The sequence below is a fragment of the Liolophura sinensis genome, chromosome 11 (assembly GCF_032854445.1).
Source record: "Liolophura sinensis isolate JHLJ2023 chromosome 11, CUHK_Ljap_v2, whole genome shotgun sequence".
NCBI lineage: Eukaryota > Metazoa > Mollusca > Polyplacophora > Chitonida > Chitonidae > Liolophura > Liolophura sinensis.
Genome location: NC_088305.1, coordinates 11117041 through 11138643, shown reverse-complemented (window position 1 = coordinate 11138643; position 21603 = coordinate 11117041). Strand labels below are relative to the sequence as shown.

General features: G+C 40.7%; 1 protein-coding gene across 1 annotated transcript in view; it reads left to right on the top strand.

Annotated features, from left to right (window-relative positions):
- Positions 1–5546: 5546 nt before the first annotated feature.
- LOC135477866 (calpain-2 catalytic subunit-like) overlaps positions 5547–21603 on the top strand; it is a 19017-nt gene continuing 2960 nt past the window's right edge. The window contains 13 exon segments of the mRNA XM_064758071.1: positions 5547–6190; positions 6724–6930; positions 12706–12837; positions 13634–13839; positions 14760–14931; positions 15590–15655; positions 15849–15934; positions 16698–16861; positions 17795–17896; positions 18469–18569; positions 19814–20025; positions 20810–20877; positions 21500–21600. Of these exon segments, the coding sequence (XP_064614141.1) occupies positions 5609–6190; positions 6724–6930; positions 12706–12837; positions 13634–13839; positions 14760–14931; positions 15590–15655; positions 15849–15934; positions 16698–16861; positions 17795–17896; positions 18469–18569; positions 19814–20025; positions 20810–20877; positions 21500–21600 (2199 nt within the window). The 5' untranslated portion in view covers positions 5547–5608.

The following is a 21603-nucleotide window of genomic DNA, read 5'->3' as shown; positions in this document are numbered from 1 at the left end:
CCATTTATAATTTTATGGAAAAGAAGAATTCTGTGGGATCTACGTCTCACATAAAGCGGTTCCCATCTTAGTTCATTTAATAATTTACTATACGATGTCCGACGTAGGCCCCCAGAACAGAGAAGAGCAGCTCTTCGCTGAATTGTTTCAAGTTTTTGAGACAACACTATACCGCAATTGTCAAACAGGATGTCACCATATTCGATGGTAGATCTTATTTGACTGAAGTATAGAGTTTTCAAACATTTTCGGGTAAGGCATTTCTTACATCGGTTGAGAATACTCAGTTTTTTGTTACATTTATTAACTAGGTTTCTAATGTGTTCGTCCCATTTCCCATTGTGTTGTAAAAAGATCCCAAGGTGTTTGTGGGACTGAACGCTCTTCACCTCCGTGCCATTAAGATACAGTTTGGGATAGGAAGGATTTCCCTTTAATGATACAAGTAAATAAACTGTCTTAAGAGCATTGAATGTGACACACCATTGATTTGCCCACGATGCTAACTTGCTAAGATCACGATTCAGTCTAGTTTCTGAGACTGGTAAATCTTTAATTTCTTCTAACAAGGATGTGTCGTCAGCAAATATATTTATGTCACATTCAGTATTAGTATTTATATCATTTATGAAGATAAGAAACAACAAAGGACCAAGTACAGAGCCCTGGGGAACTCCTGAGTACGTAGGATTCGAGCTAGATTCTTTACCGTTGAGGCAAACAGAGATTGATCGATCAGATAAGTAATCATTTATCCACGCCAGTAACATTCCTCCAATACCCATCTGCCTCAACTTAAATAGTAAACTTGAGTACAGTAAAGGAACGCAGTGCTGACCTAATCCACTGTACGGAATTGTCAGCTCTCCATACCCAGTGAGTGCGGGATAGAATCGTGAATATGGCCTATTACTTATTGAGCGTGACGTCGCCAAGCTTAGGCACGTTCTCGTTGTACACCTTGATTGGCGAAATATCATCAGATCTAGTAATGCCTCAGTGAAATTTAAGAATATAGCGAATATAGCACCATGAAGGGGGATAAAGGCCTACGTCAACATTTCTACGGTTACACGACTTGTCACTGTGGGAGAATTGTCAGCCCCACTTCCTCCAGGTTCCCCTATATGCACAGTGGGTGTCTTTGTAGGTCTGCAACATAATCCAGATGGCGCGATATATGTTAAGACATTAGGAAGTACTACTGAAATGGTAAGGTTTGGCAAGAAAATTGAAAATCCTAAAGGAAGAAGTATAGGCCTGTTGTAATCGATCTATGTTTTTTGAAAAGATCTTGTATACAAGCTGAGAAATTTCTCCCGTAAATTTATTTATTTATTTTTGGTGTTTTACGAAATACTCAAAAATATTTCACTTATACGACGACGGCCAGTATTGTGATGGGAGGGAAACGCAGTCCAGAATAGGTCGAATATATCAATAGTATAGTAAACCAGAATAAAACTTACAACCTGCCGGAATGCTTAAAATGATCTTGAATGAAGCCAAGATGGCGTTATAGCTGGAAAGATACATAGCATTGTCCGGAGGAAACCGGGCATCGTTTTGGGGAAACACAACCAGCGTTTCTCGTCATAACTTACGTGCTTTTTTACTCCATAGCCCTTTAGGCCTTTCGCGGGCCTAGAACATAGCACTTTTGTTGGGAATCGATCGGGATGTACGAGATGGCCGAAGGGCATTGAGAGTTATCCGCCCTTGAGTTGTGGTGTGTTGTGCTTGTTGCTAGCGCACGTGGTCTTGTTTACACTGGAGTCAGCATCGGCTTGTTACGCTTGATCACCGCGGTGAATGACTGCCTCAAATGAAAAAAAAACGACTTTTAGCTGCCTACTTTTCTTTTTTTACGAATCGGAAATGTCATTAGCTGCGTGTTTCTCTCCCATGTTCTATAGATAAATTACCCAATTAAAAGCGTGTTCTTGTGTTTCAATAGTCAGTTCACATTTATAGTCACCGCGATACGTTTGGTGATTCCGCCGAGGTGGACACACGCGTACTTGTATCCGACGGCTTTTAAAACATGACGCTTTTGTTGGCATTAAGAGTCAGTAATTTATTCCATCGATACTTACATGTTTCGAGGCATGACAACGGAACAATAACGTTTAAATCTCTGGATATAAGGTGTGTGAATTAACCAAAGCCTAGTGAAGGTAAGCTGTGAATGGCAAGTATTATACCGGTACGCAGGTATATCACGCAAAACAGACTGGGCTGGCTGAGATTCGCCGCGATTTGGCCGACTGCGGGAATTGGGTCTATACATGTACCTTCAGACGTGATACCCCTTTATACAGTCAATACAGCCTGTCGTGAAATTCTACGTCATCACTTGGAGGGTCGGGATTTACCTTGCGTAACTGATTAACAGTGTGACCACCGTGTAAGACCTGGTTAGCGCAGGGGGGGTAAGCCTATTTGCCCAATATGTTCCAAGGCGTCACTGGCAGTGTTATGTTCTGTCTGATAGGAAATCGATTGGTCGCACAGGTGTGATAAGGGTTCCGTATTTTACACGGCCCGTGTTGATGGTGAGAGGATAGAGTCCATTTTTACTGCTGTACCCGCCGGGACCCGGCCGACTATAGCAACAGAGACACTGTTTTGGTTTATACCCTTCACTACTAAACCAGATGGCGTCGGGTTCGCGGTGAAGCCCATTGTCTTAACAGACGACGTTAACCATAGGGGGTCTACTTGTGATCATCCAACCACAGCATATAAGGCAACATTACAGGTAAAACATAGATGACTAGAAAAGGTTCAGTTTGAAAACTATCAAGTGGCCGTGATTTGTAAATTAACCTCTGTGAGTGAAATCTTTTATTTATTTACTTACTTATTTATTTATTTGATTGTCGCTTAACGCCATCCTCAAGAATTGGTCACCTACACGATGACAGTCAGTTTTCTGGGTGGAGGAAACCGGAATGCCTAGGTTAAACCACGGATTTTAATGACAGCCATGGCACAAATGTGAAGTGCAGATATATTGAGGAAAGAAGACACATGACTGGCCTTCAAAGAACGTTAGACTAAGCAAACACATGATTGGCCTTCAACGAACGTTAGACTAAGCAGACAACCACATAAGCGTCACCGTCGACGAACACTGAGAGCATGGTAATACACGAATTCCTTATCCAAATCTGGCCGTCTAAACAGGTGTGCGTTTACCAGTCGTCAACCATGATAGACGTTCCTGTTCAATGATAGCGACATCAATTTCCAAATCAACGTTCATCACCATCTATGGAAATATGTAAAGTAAAGAATTAGGATGGAGCCAGGTAAAGAGTGGCAATCAATGGTTTTCAAAGGGGTAGGAAATGAGTTTCGGGGCGTGAGTTTAATAGGAATCCAAATCGTCTACCATGCTATTTGTTACGTTATCGTTGATCAAAAACTATGTATTTCAGTTGCTCTTTTATGGAAAACCTCTATGCAAAGCGGAGATTTTAGTCAACATGATGCGTAGAGAACCCCTTTACCCAGTGTTATGCCGAACTGGACGCCTCAGGGTTCGTGTAAGTGGTGAAATCCGACCTGTTCTCAGTTTACCTCAGCCAGAGTTTAAGTTGCTGCTATGTAAGCATTTAGATAAACCGTATGCCGCTAAAAACCAGTTGTCTTTCGTCCATATAGTGTGTAATCAAGACTAATAAAACACTTTTGGCCGCATCTTCACATATCGAACCGCCTAGTTGATTTATTGATTTGAAAGTTTCGTATGTCATGGAATTTTTTTTTTATTACAGCACAGTTTATGTAAGTTACATGTAATTACTATATGGCTCATTAAGTTAGCCCATGCTCGCACTTGATTGATCCGTACTCACGTGATCGCTATAGATAGGCTGTCTATTTATAACTGTACATGTCTTCCGCGCATATTAACTGCGGCAGAAGGTAGTCGTAACTTGCGCCTGACGTAACTTCCATGACAACATGGAAGATATACAAATATATATATATATATATATATATATATATATATATATATATATATATATATATATATATATATATATATATATATATATATATATATATATATATATAATGAAGATATACACGTGTACGTCTGCACTCAAGATAAATGTTCTTAACGCTACTTGGATCCGTTTTGCAAAGCTGTCGCAACATGGCGTTAAGCCAATGCACGATGGTGATATCATAAACAGTTTTATAAACTGGCCTGTTTCACTCATACAAACTAATTACAACAAGTGTTTTTTAAATATAATCTCAGAAGAGAACAAGCATTCTCGAAGTATTCTTTTCGCAATAAATGTTCTCTACAGATTTGAACCATGAGAATATAATATACGGCTGTCAAAGTTTACACAACGAAGCCAAAATGGTCGTTTATATTATCGAAATCGACGGAACGGCCCAAAACTTGAAGTTGATAGGTAACTTGCTTTGGTAATGTCATGTACATACCGATTTGGAAAAACGTCCGGGGAAGAGAAAAGATGATGGCTGTTAACAGGCCAAAACAGCGTAGAAAAACAGCGGAGACTTCATCTATTATTGTCATATTGAAGCGACGTACAAATCTTATTGATAAAAGTGCAGAGAATTGTCAAACCTCAAAAGAGACAAAACCGGACATAGTTCTATCAAAGATGAAGGAATCTCAAATTTAGTTATCGTGAAGCCGTATATCAAGTTTCATTTGTGTATATACGATGAACCTTTAGCAGAAACGGGTCAAAAACGTCCAAATTGTGTCGAATGGGGAAGGAACTGTCCAAATTAATGATCATAGCAAAACTTTATTAGACGTAAATGACGGAATTACTTAAAATGCACATGTTTGTGAAAACATTGTGGACGTGAATTAATAAATCTAATCAATTGAAGCCAACGTCACAGCATTCTGCTTAGGCTAGAGTTACTTTCGCCTCGGATCTGTTTGAGAGCAGAAGTCAAGCTGCTACCTAAATGAAAGCGCGAAATTGACGCATAGATTGAGGAAGAACTTCGTTTATTGACGAATTCATTTTGAGAAATGAGATTTCCATAATGCTTTCAGAGAAAAAAATAGAAGTTGTTATCCATATCACTTCGTTATGATGTCCGCTTCACATTCTAAATGCCACTGAATTCTTTAAGTTTTGAAACGAGTAACAACATTCTTTGTGGAAAGTGATGGGGACAGCCATCGTGTGGATGGCTTATATCTTCATTGGCTCGATATGTCTAAAGCTAATGACAATCGAATCATATGGGTTTTTGGAGTATATACTCTAAACAGGAAGCAACTGACTTGAGACATCTTCCGGAAGATCAAAAGCTGGAGCAATATGGTTGGCCAAAAATTAGACATGAACCGAGAAATGTGTCTCAACCGTCTTCACCTAACTCTGGTATCTACAAAGGGTTATCCACCACACACTCAAAAAAAAAAAGAAAAAAAAAACACTGTTGTGGCTTCATTACTGGTAATATGAAGAAGCGGTTTTTCAAAACATTTTGATCTATCGCTTAATAGTAGGTTTTTCTTTAGAACACATATCACTTATTTTGCATTTTCTTCTGGTACTTAAAGGCAATATAGTCCAAAAAGGCCGAAAAGATGGGGTGTGGGTCATCAACTACCGGCTCTCCACCACCAAGAGAGGCCACTCTGCCTAGTCCAGGTGAAGACAATCATGACGACAACTCCAAGATGCGATCTCGTGAGAACACGCTGAGCACTGACGAGAAGAGGCACCAAGAAGAGGTGGACCGACGTCTGAGGGAACTTCAAGATCAGAGGGAAGAGCAACAGAAGGATAGAAAAGAACATGAGCAGAAAATACAGAAACGTGTGGAAGAGGAAAAGAAGGAGAGGGAAGAGGAGATGAAGATCAAAGGCGAGGTAAAAGAGGAGAATAACGATGATGATAAAAAGGAAGAGAAAAACGACGACGGAAAGGAAAGGGATGAGGAAAAAGGGAAACAGAAAGAGGAGGAAAAACAAAAACAGGAAGATGAGGAAAAAGGAAAACAAAAAGAGGAGGAAAAACGAAAAGAAGAAGAAGAAAAAAAGAGGAAACAGGAAGAGGAGGAAAAACGAAATGAAGAAGAAAAGAGGAAACAGGAAGAGGAGGAAAAACGAAAAGAGGAAGAAGAAAGGAGGAAGGCATCAGAGACAGAACAACAGAAAGAAGATGAGGTATTTCGTTGTAGAGTTTGATTTAGCTTACGTGATCTATATTCCCTTCTTCGTTACAGGAAAAATCCTTAAATTTTGTTTTAATGAAATAACCATTGTAAATATGAATGTAATTCCAAGTACATGAGACCGAACGAAATCAAACTATTGGAACACACTTCTTCTAATTCCATTGGCGCTTCGCGCCGTATTCTAGAATATTTCACTTATAAGACGGTGGGCAGCGTCATGGTAGGAAAGAAATCCAGCAGAGCCCGAGGGAAGCCCACGACCATCCGCAGGTTGCTGCCAGACCTTTGCACTCCATGTCAGTGTATCTCAAGTGTAGTACTTTGTAGCATTTCGTTTATAATGGATCCAATGTCCTGTTTCTTGAATAACCGGCTGATATACTTGTTATACCAGCTAGTTTCCTCTCCATTTCTTATATATATACAAGTGAACACAACGAACTGTTACACTACATCCATTATGTACATGAATACCTGTACACACCTGTTATAATCTGCCATCAAATCTCTTTACACCGCCAGCCTGACAGTTCCGATCGAGACGGTTTGGCATACCGCGGAGTGCCGTGTGGTTTACAGGTGCACAACGCGGACCTTCGTGAAGACGGCAAGCCCAGTCAACCAGTGGCCAAGCCTGAGGTCAAGGGCGATTTGTATACAGATGATGAGTTCACGCTTGGCGACGCTCTCGGAAAACTTGCCACAGGACTGGACTGGAAGAGACCACAGGTAAGAATTCCATTAATTTGTGAAGGTATCATAGAAATGGGAACTGTCACATGGTCTTCGTTGATACGGCATGCTTTATTAATTATATGTCAAGCTCTCCCCACCCCACCACCAATTCGTAATCAACGAATGGTACACAACTTCAACGTTTCTCAACAATAGGACACAGCTTCAATATGTCTCAACAAATGGGGGACAGCTTCAGTTTGTCTCAACAAACAGGACACAGCTTCAATTTGTCTCAACAAATGGGACACAGCTTCAATTTGTCTCAACAAAAGGACACAGCTTCAATTTACCTCAACAAATGGGACACAACTTCAATGTTTCTTAACAAATGGGACACAACTTCAGTGTTTCTCAACAAATGGGACACAACTTCGAAACGCCCTCCATCCACCCCACCCCACCCCCCCTCCCCAGTTTCCACACTTTTTTCACGATGTCACGTTTACTCTTTACATAAAATGTCTTGGGACCAACTTTGAATGCCTGTTTACTAGTACGTGTAACGCAATCTAGGGCCTAATGTGCTTGGCTAGACATTAAAAAAAGATTTTGCAGCTTGTCACTTTCACGGCTCTACATTTTCTAAAAATCTCGTATATGGCAATCTAGAGTCGCGGAGCCTATATGCTGCCCCTGGACCTGCGCCTAATGTGCTGTGATACCTCCACATCCTCACACACACTTTTAATTTCCTTCTTACGCCACTGTAAACAACTGTTGGGAAATTAATGACAAAATAGCCGGTGTGTGACGTAAACACTTGCATTCCATATTGGCGGAAGACATGTGTGGGGGTTTCAACGAACGTAAGTTTGCGCAAACGGCCAAACTGGCTCGGGTTAATAAACTTTTTCATGTGAGCTTCGAAACGTTGTCATTATGTATGCCACTTCAACCATTTGGCTCGTATTAAACTTAAGTGAAACGCCATTTCATGACAGTTTTATTATGCCGGTATAGACATTGTTTCTAACCGAGCCGGGAACAGCCAGCTTTGTGTACTGTTGGGATCGAGGAAACTTGTTCGTTAAGCAGCCACTCTGCATGGTTCCACGGCAATTTTGTATTGCCTTTAATTTACATAAATGCAAAATAGATAACCGTTAAGGGTCAGTGATGTTGAAAGGTATGCGCCCTTCGTCTCTGACGCAAACAAATCGGAAAGGACGCAGTAGATTCACAACCGTGACCTGAGGACACAGGCTAAGGCTACATATTGTGAACAACAAATCCAAATTGAAATAATACAAATAAACAAACTGAACCTTAATTAAAAATATGTATAATCTACTGACCGGCAGGATCCCATCTATCTACATAGATGTAGCCTATTATTTTGTTTCACTATTATTGAAAGTTGTTGTCTTACAAAAGTTTCTTTCCTTCAACACCGATACTTTCCGTTTGACTCGTACATTGTCTGGAAATTTTCAGTTGATTTTAGATGTCACTGGCAAAATACGCACTAAGTGAAACAATGAAAAAAAAAACATTTTTTTTCTTTGGATCTTTGTGGATATTTACCACGTAGTTTTGGAGCCCAAAATACACAACAAACGCCCAGGCAAACTGCAATACGTAAGAGAATATTAAGACAACAACTTGCCCTTATTGGGCATCTATCAGGCGCAGAAGAGATCTCGTGTTAATAGTTTCGGTCATCCAAAATCCAAATAATTATTAAAATTACTAAATCAAACAGAAGTTTAACTCCAAAGAAAATTTTTTGTTCTGGACCCACCCATTTAGCAACCTCTGAGTCCCGGGGACTCACTTCATTGAAAGCCTATCAGCATCACTGAAGGGTTGTATCTAAAAAGTGGGGGGTGCATTACCAATGGTTCCCTGCTCTCATTGCTTGTGTGGCCTGGCAATAAATAATGATTTTGTGTATCACACCAAAAAGGGAATTGAAATGGTTAGAGGCATTGGACATGGTCTTAAAAAAAGCCTGGGCATTTCGAAATTGAGAGCAACTGTAAATATAGCTAATATTTAGGCTAATGAGACAGTGTAATTCTATCTCATCCTGTTCTTGATCTCTATTCCATTAAGTATACTTTCATCGCCACACGATGTTACCCGTGGTAAATCATGTGTTAGAGGTCAAGTGTTTATCTCATCTCAGAATGCTTTATATGACTGCCCAGTGACCATAAAAACATGCTATAGCCTATCCTTCAGAATACCATGCATAATGCGGTCACTTTGAAACGAAGAGCAATGGAAATAGTAGAATAGTGCAAATGAGTGTAAGACTCAATAAATCCTACTTAAGCACAGGACAAAGCTGCAAGCAGACTTTAATGGTCGAGGCTTGCCTGGTAGAAGAGTCTCTCGAAGGGCAACTCTTGGAGAAGGGTGTGTGTGTCTCTCGAAGGGCAACACTCGGAGAAGGGTGTGTGTGTCTTTATCATCCATTAAATTTTATAGGTTTCCATTCATTGTATATAACTTAACAAACAGATATAACGTTCTAAGAAGCAGTCGTAAACTTCGCCTGTCGCAATTTCCACCACAAAACATACAGTGAAGAGATACGCCGCCGTGGTAAATGTGTTTGAGACAGCGTTTCGACAGCTTTGTAGAACGGGCCCTCGAGATTAATTCTACAGAACATGCGCACACCAGTCCAGTTTCATTTGTCACAAGTGTAAAAAGAGACAGAAGACGGTGTCAGGAAGGGGGCGTGGTTTTGCCCAAGAAGTTAAGATACTTACTTTTCCCACTCGAGGATGTGGTTTCGAATGCTTAAGACTTGCTCTCGAGATCACTGTTCGTGAACGAAATTTTCACTCCCCATTTCTCCGAGACTGGAACAAGAAAGGTGCGTGAAGAACGGCGTTGAAATAAAGAACCCTCTGCACCCATTGCACATTAACATTCGTATCAGCTGACACGAGAACACTGCATTCGGGTTACACACTTAAGTGGATTCGAGTATAGCCACTGATTTCGAATACAGATATTGGGTGTTAGTTCAGTTGCAGCCTGGGAGAGGGAATCTTTGGGATTTTCCCAACATCACTGTTCGCGACTATAATTAGTCTCGCGTGGGGGCGATTAAGTAGTCTTACATGAAGCTCCTTGGAATCACCTGCCTTCCACCAATATGATATATATTTTGAATGAATGAATGCTTGGGGCCTAACGTCCTACATACCAATTTTTCAGTCCTATGACGACGAGGAGTCATATATTGTGTCTTCTTGTGACAGGGCGAGTGCATGTCGCCAAAGTGCTGCCGCCATTGAAGTAACATGCCGAAGACTCCAGACATGACACACACCCCAACCCGGTCACATTATACTGACACGGGGCCAATCAAGCCTGTTTCCTTACTCTAACCTCTAGGTGCTGAGAGTATCATTTTTAAAATCATTGGTATTACTCGACCAGGATTTGACCTCTGGTCTCCCGACTTCAAGACGGACGCTCTAATCATTTTGCCACGGAATCGGTCGATATACATTTTGAGCTCGCTCCACTGATGCAAATCTGTCATACGTAGGAAAGTTCGTCATTATCTTGCCAAACGCCGGTGGTTTACTTCGGGCATTCGGGTTTCTTCCAACCTGTCATAAAGCCCGTCATCATACAGGTAAAAACGGTTTGAGTATGGCGTTAAACACCATTCAGATAATGGGAAAAGGCAGTGTATATAATAACAGTTTCATCTGTACACAATTGTTTGTATACATAATTATTTAGATGTAAAACAATGCAAGGGCCAGAATATAAGAATTACGTAGTTGGTGACTAAACTAAATGGAAAACATAAATCTCTGAAAGTATCACATCAGTCCTGACATTTACCTAAAGCATTTTAAGCAGGGAAGATTGCCCTAAGGTAGGGCACATGTATATGACGTACGTAAAACCGGAATATGTCATAATGTCGACATTTCCGGGAATCGTTCTTTGTGATGTCACGAACAAGATGTCCAAATGCCAAGTGTCCACTCTTTATCTGTTAGGAGTGACTAAGCACAACAAGGAAAAGTTATCATGATCCATGCCGCCAGAAGACGCTGCCATTTATCTGGTTCTCGCAGGATGAGTCAACCAAAATTAAGTTTGCTCCAGGTAGCTGATACTTTAAACTGCCTCATTCGATTGTCGCCCTTTAGCTTATCACACTTTAACATGTGTTTTCAGCCTAAGGTTAACCCAAGGACATGGAGCCTGTTCAACAAACCAAGTTTAGACAAAGTTTATTGAAACTATTAATTGGAAACATATGTAAATGCCGTTGTAACGACTTCAGCATAACGATTAACAGCATTATCGTTAGTAGGGATTGTACTCCTTGGATATAATTCTGGTTTCTGATGATTGAAATTGACTGCGCCCATTCCGGGGTTTCGAACGAGCAACGTAAGAGTCGGGCACCAAATCCCCAGCAATATACGTCAACTGTCTTGACCACTCGACCAACAGCCCCCCCCCCCCCCCACACACACACACACAATCATACTGCTACTTAATATCCACTTTCTTAAAAAGAGCTGCCAATCTAATAACTTACGATTGCTTTGAGGGGCCGTTGACAATATAAGATCATGTAGAATAAGGCCTTAAAACACAGGGGTAGATTTACAATGAAAATGACACTTTTTTTGTATCTCAGTATTGAAGCCATGCGTCTGTCTTTATATTGTTGAAAGTTTTTCTTTACGCTTCTATTCTGAGTTACGATTGAGACAAAAAGTTGGCATGAATCTGGTGCTAGGCTACAAAAGGTTACGTGATCCCGAAGCCAGGAAAAACTGACGTGTTTGCGTTAACAGCAAATACAACATGACAGTCCCGCACGAAAGCCCAAGGCTACACTTGATTGATTTGTTATTACAGCCTCATTGCTTAATGAACCGTTGACGGTGCTGCCACAATGGTAAATATGTAGTCGATATGAAGACAAACTACACTTCAGTCATTAGCACTTAGGACCTGTAAATATATCCACTCACCCTGAATCGAGAGTCTTTCATAATGCAATTGATTACTGGTCATTTTGCCAAGAATCAAGAAGTAATAGAAAAATAGGCCTTTGACAGTCTTCGATTCATAAAATACCAAATGTACACTTTCGATTGAATGACCCCGTTGCATTCCAAGTCGTGGTCAGGGTTACGAAATAACGAATCCTGTCATTGGCCTGCTCTCCTCCCTCCCATCACAACCCCAACCCAACCCCAGCAACCCACCAACATAGTGAAGTTCCAAACGTAAAGTGTCGTTGGTTATTGGGGGCAACTGAGTTGATACATTATTATCTCTTTGTCCTATTGTCCTATTGTCCACAGTCCTATTGCTGGGTACTTCAGTAAGTGAAAATCAATATTGGTTTGGTGTTAGACGTGGTACTCAAGGGCCTTAATCTTATATGACAGCGGTAATGTTTATATCGATGTGCAAAAAGACATCCGCATTTCGAAAAGAATCATTGTCATTGATCCAATCTGCGAGCAATTTTGTGGTCATTTAAAACGAAATATATATATATATATATATATATATATATATATATATATATATATATATATATATATATATATATATATATATATATATATATATATATATATATATATGTTTGTACCAAATTTGAGTATGAACATCTTTAATGCAGTCGAACCCCTCTCTAAGTCGCAAAATACCAGTGTCGTCACTACCCTGAAAACAACATGAAATTCAGATTTTACCCCCCATGTTTTATGTCACAATTTCCCTTCCCCCTTCAACTACCATCTTTCCATTTGATAGGAATTCGCGGAGAGCCCAGTGCTGTTTTCTGAGGGTACGACCCGGTTTGACATAGGACAGGGGTCAGCGGGCACCTGCTGGTTTTTGTCCTTAGTGGCCTCCATCTCCGAGAGAAAGGACTTAATGAACCAGGTAGGAAGCTGTACCGTATCTCACGTGCAAATACGTCCACAAAACCTGGAACTAGTTCAAATCTGGTTCGGTTTTGTGTGATTTTGATTTGGAATTAACTGGAGTGGGTTGTGCTGTATCATGGGTTTGGATGGCTGGTACGGCCTTTCCGAGCGATTTGTAAAGTTTTTCCGTGGTGATCATGCAATTTTATAAATACATGTTTCATTCTTGTATAATACAAACATGACGGAAAGAAACAGATGTGTTTTACTTTAATGTATTACTTTATTAAAATTCATGTATGATAAGATTTCACGATTTTTATTTCTTTAATTCTATTATATAATTCTATTTACATACAGCGGCTACCTGTCCATTACATTGTAGTACATTGCAGATCTACTGCACTTGTCTTTTTATCGTACTTACAGTGCTTTCCTCTGTAGACACAAAAAATACTTGAAACCGAACACAACAACTGAACACAAATGTATTGCCCCAACACAAACAGGTGTAAAATGTATGTGAAATACACATCGTGGTGTTACAAGAAAATAAAGCACAAACTTGTGTTGAACCAAAATTATGTAAGTTATGCATTACAACAAAAACTTGTGTATTTTGAAACAAGTATTGTGCATCATATTATATCTTGTGTATTCAATTCTTTCAAAACAAGACCTTGTGTTAATTCGACCCAACAAAGAGTTGTTCAAATATGACACAAGACTTTTAGTGGGAAGAACACAAGTTTGTGCTCACAGAACACAGGTGGTTTTTGTGTGTGTTAAAATACAGCCTCTGTCCTCGTCAGATATTCTGCTTTGACTCGTACCCTGTTCCCGGTTCCGAAGATTACCGGGGGATGTTCCACTGTCGGTTTTGGCGGTTCGGTAACTGGGAGGACGTGTACACGGACGACAAGTTACCTGTGATTTACGATACTCAGCTCTGGGGTGCCAAGTCAGCAACGAACCCTAACGAGATGTGGGTGGCGCTGTTAGAGAAAGCATTTGCCAAGTAAGACTTAATTGCTTGAATATTTATTTATTTATTTATTTATTTATTTGATGGGTGTTTTACGCCGTACTCAAGAATATTTCGTAGAGCCCGGCGGAAACCCACTACCCTCCGCAGGTTGCTGACAGATTTTCCCACTTACCGCCTGAGAAGAAGCCATCATGAGCTGGGCTTGAACTCACAGCGACCGCATCGGGGAATTGCTTGAACAGAAAAGGCATATAGAGAGTGAAATTAGCGACGACAATGTGATAATTGGCAAATAGTCACACTGGTGAAATACGGTCTCTCGTCAACTATACTCAGTTAGGGTTTATTCTAAGTGCTCATGTAACTACTTAAATTGTGGCAAATTACCTGCAGTTTATTAGACGTCATTGGTCAAGAATTGCTCAAAATGCTGAGTTGCCATCACTTTTAATAAACAATAACTTGAAAACAAGGCAAAGAGAGCATGCCATGATTAGTCCACCACCATTGCAACAAACCACATATAATTCAGAGATTTAAGCCATTTGTTTTCCATAAACTGAGTTTCCATGTCACTTTTATGTGTTACTATTGGAAGCCCTATCAACCATGTAATTATGGCAGATTTTCTCATTATGGGTGAGACAGATGTACGCAGAAAAGAGTTGAAGCAATTAAAGCCTTTTCCCCATTTCCTGGCCCCCTCCCCCTCCCGAAATCCGGAGCACCGTCAAATGTAAGATATAAAAATGTGTGAGTTTTCAGTGAACTCTTTTTGTCAAATCTTAAGTTGAATTCTTATTCCCCCCGAGCCGGGAGTTAGGTATAAGAAGAGGTTTGGAGATATGATATGGCGCTTCACGTTCACAAACATTTCAAAATGGATGCATTTACCTGTACTATGAAGATGTTATACACCAATGGCTTATACGCTAAGTTTGCTTGCCCAGATTCCATGGGTCATACCTGGACGTGTATGGGGGCCAGACCGTGGATGCTTTCCTCACCCTGACGGGTGGGGTCGGGGAGAGAGTTACCCTGGAGTCCGCTGACCCCCAGAAACTCTTCAGACGGCTTACAAACGCCATACAGTCACGTGCAATGATCACGTGCACAGTCCCGGTAAGTCTGTGTTGTGCATTTTCTGTTTTTCGTTGATTCATTTCCGTGCATATTATTTTAGTTGGGTAAGTTATGCCCCCGTTATAGGATTGCAGGTCGCTTCTTGTTATTGGAGGATTTGTTCATCTACGCATACCTGTAATATTTGTTGAACGCTTTGCTGTGCCACATCTGGGACAAGACTATGGCCAAGTTCCCGATGGAGAGATGTCCCTTGTTTTCCTCTATTCTGAATTTGCTGTGAGTTCAGTTTATTTATTTTTTTGACTGATGCCACGCTGAAGAATGTTTCAGTTATACGATGGCGGCCATCATTATGGTGGGTGGAAACCAGACAGAGCCACGACTATCTGAGGTTGCTGTCAGGTCTCCCCAAATACGACTGGAGCAGAAGCCAGCTGAGCGCCGTGAGTTCAAGTCCATCATATCTTCTTCTCCGGTCGTACCTGGGAAGGCCAGCTAGCAACTTGCTGGTGGGCGTGGGTTTCCACCAGGGCACATTGACCTCAGTCTAGGACATTGTGTAGTGCAATGACTTCTGTCGTACACATTGTATTGTGCACTGATTTCTGTCGTACAGACACTGTACAGTATAATGGCATTGTTGTAAGATATTATTAGACATATGTTCAGCTTTACTTTGTCATTGTTTCAACAGGCAGAGAAGAATGGCGTGCACGGTTTGGTCGGAGCGCATGCGTATTCCTTAACGGGAACAGCCACAGTGAGTAATCTACTAGGTTGAGTACTTGCAAATTGGTGAATTGAATTCTTATCTGGAGTTATCTTTATGCAGTCCTTGTATTTTGCGTCAATAGACTATGTTGGTCGCCAATATCCTCGTTAAGTAGTTTAGTATATACATTTAATTCGTATTTTGTTTTATTTGAGTCTTTCATATTTTGCCAAACTTTCAGGTGACGTACAAGGGAAAACAGGTGCCTTTAGTTAGAATACGAAATCCTTGGGGGAAAGTGGAATGGACGGGTCCGTGGAGCGACGGGTGAGTGACGTCATAAAGCTCATAATACACTTTGGTAAATGACGCAACTTCCGGTGACAACTGGCGGAAAGCTGCTTGTCTGGCATTATTGTAGCGAAATCGGGTTTAACATGCTACATCTTTGTTTCACTAACTCTAACTTCGGGACTTGATCATTATGTAATTTAAAATTGTTTTTTCATCCATTGATTAAAAAAAATAATAATTTAGCTTTAACATAACCTTGAAAAGCTCCGGAGACTAAGCCACATCTAGTGATAGTTTAAAGAAATGTATTTCTCTAAACAATGACTTCAGACAAGGCATTTTCAAGAAAAACTGTTGATTTTTCTCGGCGTCATAATAGACATTCAGACAGCCTACCAGCCGTCAACCTAAATGCATGTTCCAAGTCAATAATCGTAAGTCCAATTCCCTAAACCACGCTTAACACAAACCATTAAAAAACTAAGAAGGTATATAAAATACAAAATACGAAATTAGGGCGAAATCATGAACAGAGAAGCCGTCAACAGTTTCCATTAATGTTGGAAAGACACAAGAAATGTTCTAGGCGAAACGGTGCAATCAGTATTCAAATCGTGTACCATGCTAGTATATAAGTTGTCGATAATAAATTATACATCTCAGTTACTGACAAATATCAAATCGTGTACATTTGGAATATTGTCTTGTATCGTGTGTGGACAGACTATATATTGCACCCCAATTCATTCATAGATATGTAAAGTTCACTCTCTATCATACGCAATCATGCTTCCAGGAGCAGAGAACTGGCGGAAGTGCCGAAAGGTTCCATATCCACGGAGAATAAAGATGACGGAGAGTTCTGGATGTCGCTGGACGATTTCTTTGTCTACTTCTCCCAGGCTTCGATATGTTCCATCACACCCGACTTTGACATGGACGGACGGAAGGATGGTTTAGGTAAGGGAGTGCAATTTCTTGGAGATTGACGTAAGAAACATGTTCTTCAAGGTTTGGCTTTGAATTTTAACTGATACTGAAGAAAGATTAAACAGAATGCATTTAACTTCAATCCGAGTAGTCATACTCTGGTTCCCATACGGGCTACTCTGGTTCCCTGGCGTATTCTTTGTGTCTTGAATGCGATAGCTGAATCTATTAGCGCCACCTGACGTCAAGGGGAGGGAACTAGCCGGATGTACGGCCATGATTTATCAGTATCAGGGATCACTAGTAGCTTGTGAAGTGCGGTACAATAAGTCTATCTGGGTTCTGTTCAGTCCACTCTTTTCTACACTCTTTTCTACTCTTTACTACGTACACCTAACCGCAATCATGTAAGTCAGATGTTCTTGATTGATTGATTAAGTGGTGTTTAACTGCGTGCTCAAGAATTTTTCACCTGTATGACGGCGGTTAGGTTTATGAATGGAAGAAACCGGAGTGCCCTGAGTGAATCACCGACCGTGACCTGCTGACTTAAAGCCGCAGCCAAAAACACAGAGAGAAGTGGATTCGCATTATATTCTTTAGTCGCATCTAAAAGACAACTCTGATAAATGATAAATATATAGGTCTATGTGTACACATCTTTTCCGTTCACCTCTGGAACTTGACAGTTGATGATTGTTGTCTGCCTGTCTAGTGACGTCTAATAAATTGCAATTAGCATCTCCGCATTAATTTTACCTAATTCTGCTCAAGCCATGGTCCTGATTGGCGTGTAATTTGCTACTATTTAAGCACTTACGTGAACAGTCGAAAAAAAAAACCCTAACTGCACAAGGTTAATTGACAAAACGCTTTATTAGGTGTAACCATTAGCCAATTATCTCACTGTCGTCACTGCTTTGGTTTTACTCTCTGTGCTGTAAATACTGTATACTGTTTCAGGTTATATCACGGAACTGCTGGGAGAGTGGAAAGGTGCATCCGCAGCCGGGTTCCAGAACCTCATGGCGAACCCAAGGTTCTTGATAACCGTTCCACAAAATGGTAATTCTATACGCTATACGAATTACAACCTGTGCGGTCGTAACAGTAAAGGCCAACTGAAAATATGGATACATGGGGGGACATTTTCCAGTGCTATGGCAACTCGGGTCCAAGCTGACTTGGACATTGCTCTCTTACAGTCACCATACAATGCGAGCTCGACATATGAATGGGATGTCATGCCTAGAATAGCGACTGATCCACTTCTTTCAAGAAAATATGGTAGACTAAAAAGTGGCAAACTTCAGTGTGATTGTGGTTATAAAGTTATTCGTTATTGGTCTGTTCTCTTCGGAAATGCAGACAATTTACAATCTGACCTACCTTGAAATAGGTCACTGTAGGAAATTCGGAAATATAATGTCAGTATCAGAGGGCTAAGTCAGGCGTCATTTGGACATTCAGACTCCACCGTAATGTGACCGGAATAATGTTGAAAGCAATGTTCCAGGCCAAGGAAACGACATAAACAAACAAACCTAACAGTCAGTTCGTCAATCTCATTCTCAAGAAGAAAAAAAAAGATATATTTCACCTATAACCTCTGTTCTTGCTGGTCTTTCCACCTCCAGGTGCTCAAGAGAACGGCTTAGTTCCCCTGGTGGTCCAAATCATACAGCATATGGAACGCCGGAAGGACGACAAGCTGTCAATCCGATGTGACTTGTTCCAGGTTTGCGATAGTTGGCTTTTGAGTGGAGGTGATCGAGATTTGTCGCTTCCCATGTATAACTTCTTTTATGAAATTATAGTGTCCATATTTAAGACATGTCGCATGTATTGCGTAAAAAGGATCATGTCCTTTACTTTTCAGCGTATAGCAATCCGAAAGCAATCATGAAAGGTGATGCATGCATTAATTTGTTTGTTGGTTATAGTTTTGGGAAAGGGAATAATTCTTTTATCGATTTGTTAATTTATAAGAAGATGATAATTCACATTTATATCACAGATCGAGTAAATTGTTTGGTGTTCGGTACTTATGGCACAGGTGATAACTGAGTTTGTGAAGTCTCCTTAACTCGGAGTTAATGGAGGTATAAGCGTCCTTGTGTTAATATTAGTAACAAAAATTTGCAAAGCAGAAACATTCATACCAACGATACCCCCCATAGCAAGAAATTTTCGACAATATAGGAAGCATTCATTGCTGCAATGTGGTCATTTCGAACATATAGTCATTCTAAGCGCATTTATTGTTGTACGGGGGCCTCCGGGGCTCAGTTGGTTAGCGCGCTAGTGAAGCGTAATGACGGCATGAGCCTCTCACCAATGTGGTCGCTATAAGTTCTGCTCATGCTGACTTCTTCTCCGTACGTGGGAAGGTCTGTCAGCAACCTGCGGAGGGTCGTGGGTTTCCTCCGGGCTTTGCCCGGTTTCCTCCAACCACAATACTGGCGGCCGTCGCATAAGTGAAATATTTTTGAGTACGGCGTAAAACACCAATCAAATAAATAAATAAATATTGTTGTACGCAAAAGGCAGCTAATCTATTATTGATGATTTTATTTACTATTAACAATGAAGAAACAACTTCATGGTTTTACAAAAAGCGTGTCAATAAACAACAAAGTTGTCTCCAATTGCTTGTCACAATTGCGTACCATGTAGTTTACCATGTTAATAAATAAAATGGTCACGTGGTTGCGAAACACGGAATGATGTCATCATGAAGATTGCCAAAAACAACAAGTTAAGTCGCCAGAGACCAAGTTGCTTGATATTGTAATTTAAGAGTTGAAGATGTGAATTGTAATTTTCATTTATATTCTAGAATTTGAACAAATTCTTCCAAATTTCCAAGTAATTAAAATCCAACGACTGTTTCTCTTTTTCATGCGTATTACCAGACTAACTGTAGACCATAAAATGCACAGTGAACACACTGGCTCTATTTTGCCCTCTTCTTCCCTCTAGGTCCTAGGTTGCTCCAGCTCTAAGGGCAGACCAAGTTACGTGTACGAGAAGATGGGAGAAAGCGACAACACGTACTTCACTGACAGACAGCACAGCTTCCGCTTCAGCGTGCCACCCGGACAGTACATGATTGTACCGTCCACATACAAGGAGGGCGTGGAGAGTGATTTCATGATCAGAGTTTTCTCCCCTTGCCCCCTCACGGCGCGCAGGTGAGTCCAGTCTCGCAAACCCTTTGTACTATCTAGCGTTACTAAGCGTTCAGTAGAACAGTCCTGGATATTAATTAGACAAAATATTATGGATACAACAACAACAACACACACCTTACGTAGGCCTAACTGAACTGTGATTGGCTTTCCTCTCCATGACATGCGCTGAAACGTACTCCGTATTTATTTTATTTTATGTATTTATTTGATTGATGTTTTTACGCCGTACTCAAGAATATTTCATTTATATGACGCTGGCCAGGATTATGGTGGGAGGAAAGCGGACACAGTCCAGGGGAAACTGATGACCCTCCGCAGTTTCCTTGTAGACCATCACAGGTGCGACCGCAGAAGAATACTCCGTATTTAAAGAATCGTACGTGAAAAAAATTTAGGGGATAGAAGAATACTTTTATGCGCAAGTGATACCAAGGAGAGCCAATCAGTGATCACTGACGTAATATAAATTTTGTTCTTGTATCGTACATTCAAGACTGTATGCTGGATGCCATGCCGACAACGCGAGACAGATGAGATTCTACGAGAGTAAGGTCCGGGATATGTAGACAAACCAACAACAATAATTGAAGCAACAACAAGCAAATTCCACGTTACTGTCATTAAAGACACGTGATTTCTCACCAGCCAGTCAGGGCAATCTCTTGACCTAAAACGGTCATTTTGTCGTTGGTGTCTTGGTCATGTTCACAAATACTTCTGAATCTTGGAATTGATTTCTGAAAGGCTAGGATGAATAATAATATGGGGTTGCTTTGTTTTACAGCAAGGTTGACGAAACTGCATTATCGATGTCGTGTGACATGGAGGAAAGCGTGGGCAACTATAAGCTGAGTAAGTGATCTGTATGGCCTGGGGATCACGAAGCAATCTTAAACTTAAGTTCAAATTTTAATCATTATTTTTTGTGTGTGTTCCTTTCGGTTATTTTAGCTGAAATTTGATGTACAATAACTTACTCAGAATTTTTCGCTGTCAATCAATATTTTGACTTTGTTACATGAGTAATAACAATTTTAAAGTGATTTGAAATTTTGACTTAAAGGATACATGGAAAGGAACTCTGAAACAAAGATTATGTTTCTATGCCAAATGAAGAAAGTTATGCCCCGAATTTTTGTTCAGAAAATTTTATTTTGGGGATATTTTTATACTTGTTAATTACCCCTCTATATTATGCCTATTTTCCGTCAACGGTCGGATTTTTGCGGAAATTACGTCATCGTTGATCTTGCTGGAAACTCGGTGAACGAAGTGCCCCGAGACCGGTGAACCGTATTGCAACAGTGTGGACAAGGTGACATGTTCACAGATACTGCTTGGCTTCTTCGGTTCAGCGCCCCAACCCCCCCCCCCCTTCCCCTCCCTCCCCACAACTCCGTCCCCATTCGGCCATACCTGTTCGGTCTCGAATACCTGGGTACAACCATTTTTGTCATCTTTCATTTTCCGCCAGAGCACTGCGAGTGTTACTTCGGACGGTGGAGTGCAGGAAACAACGCTGGGGGTCAGATTTCCCAGGATTCCCACTACACCAACCCACAACTGGTGTTCACAGTC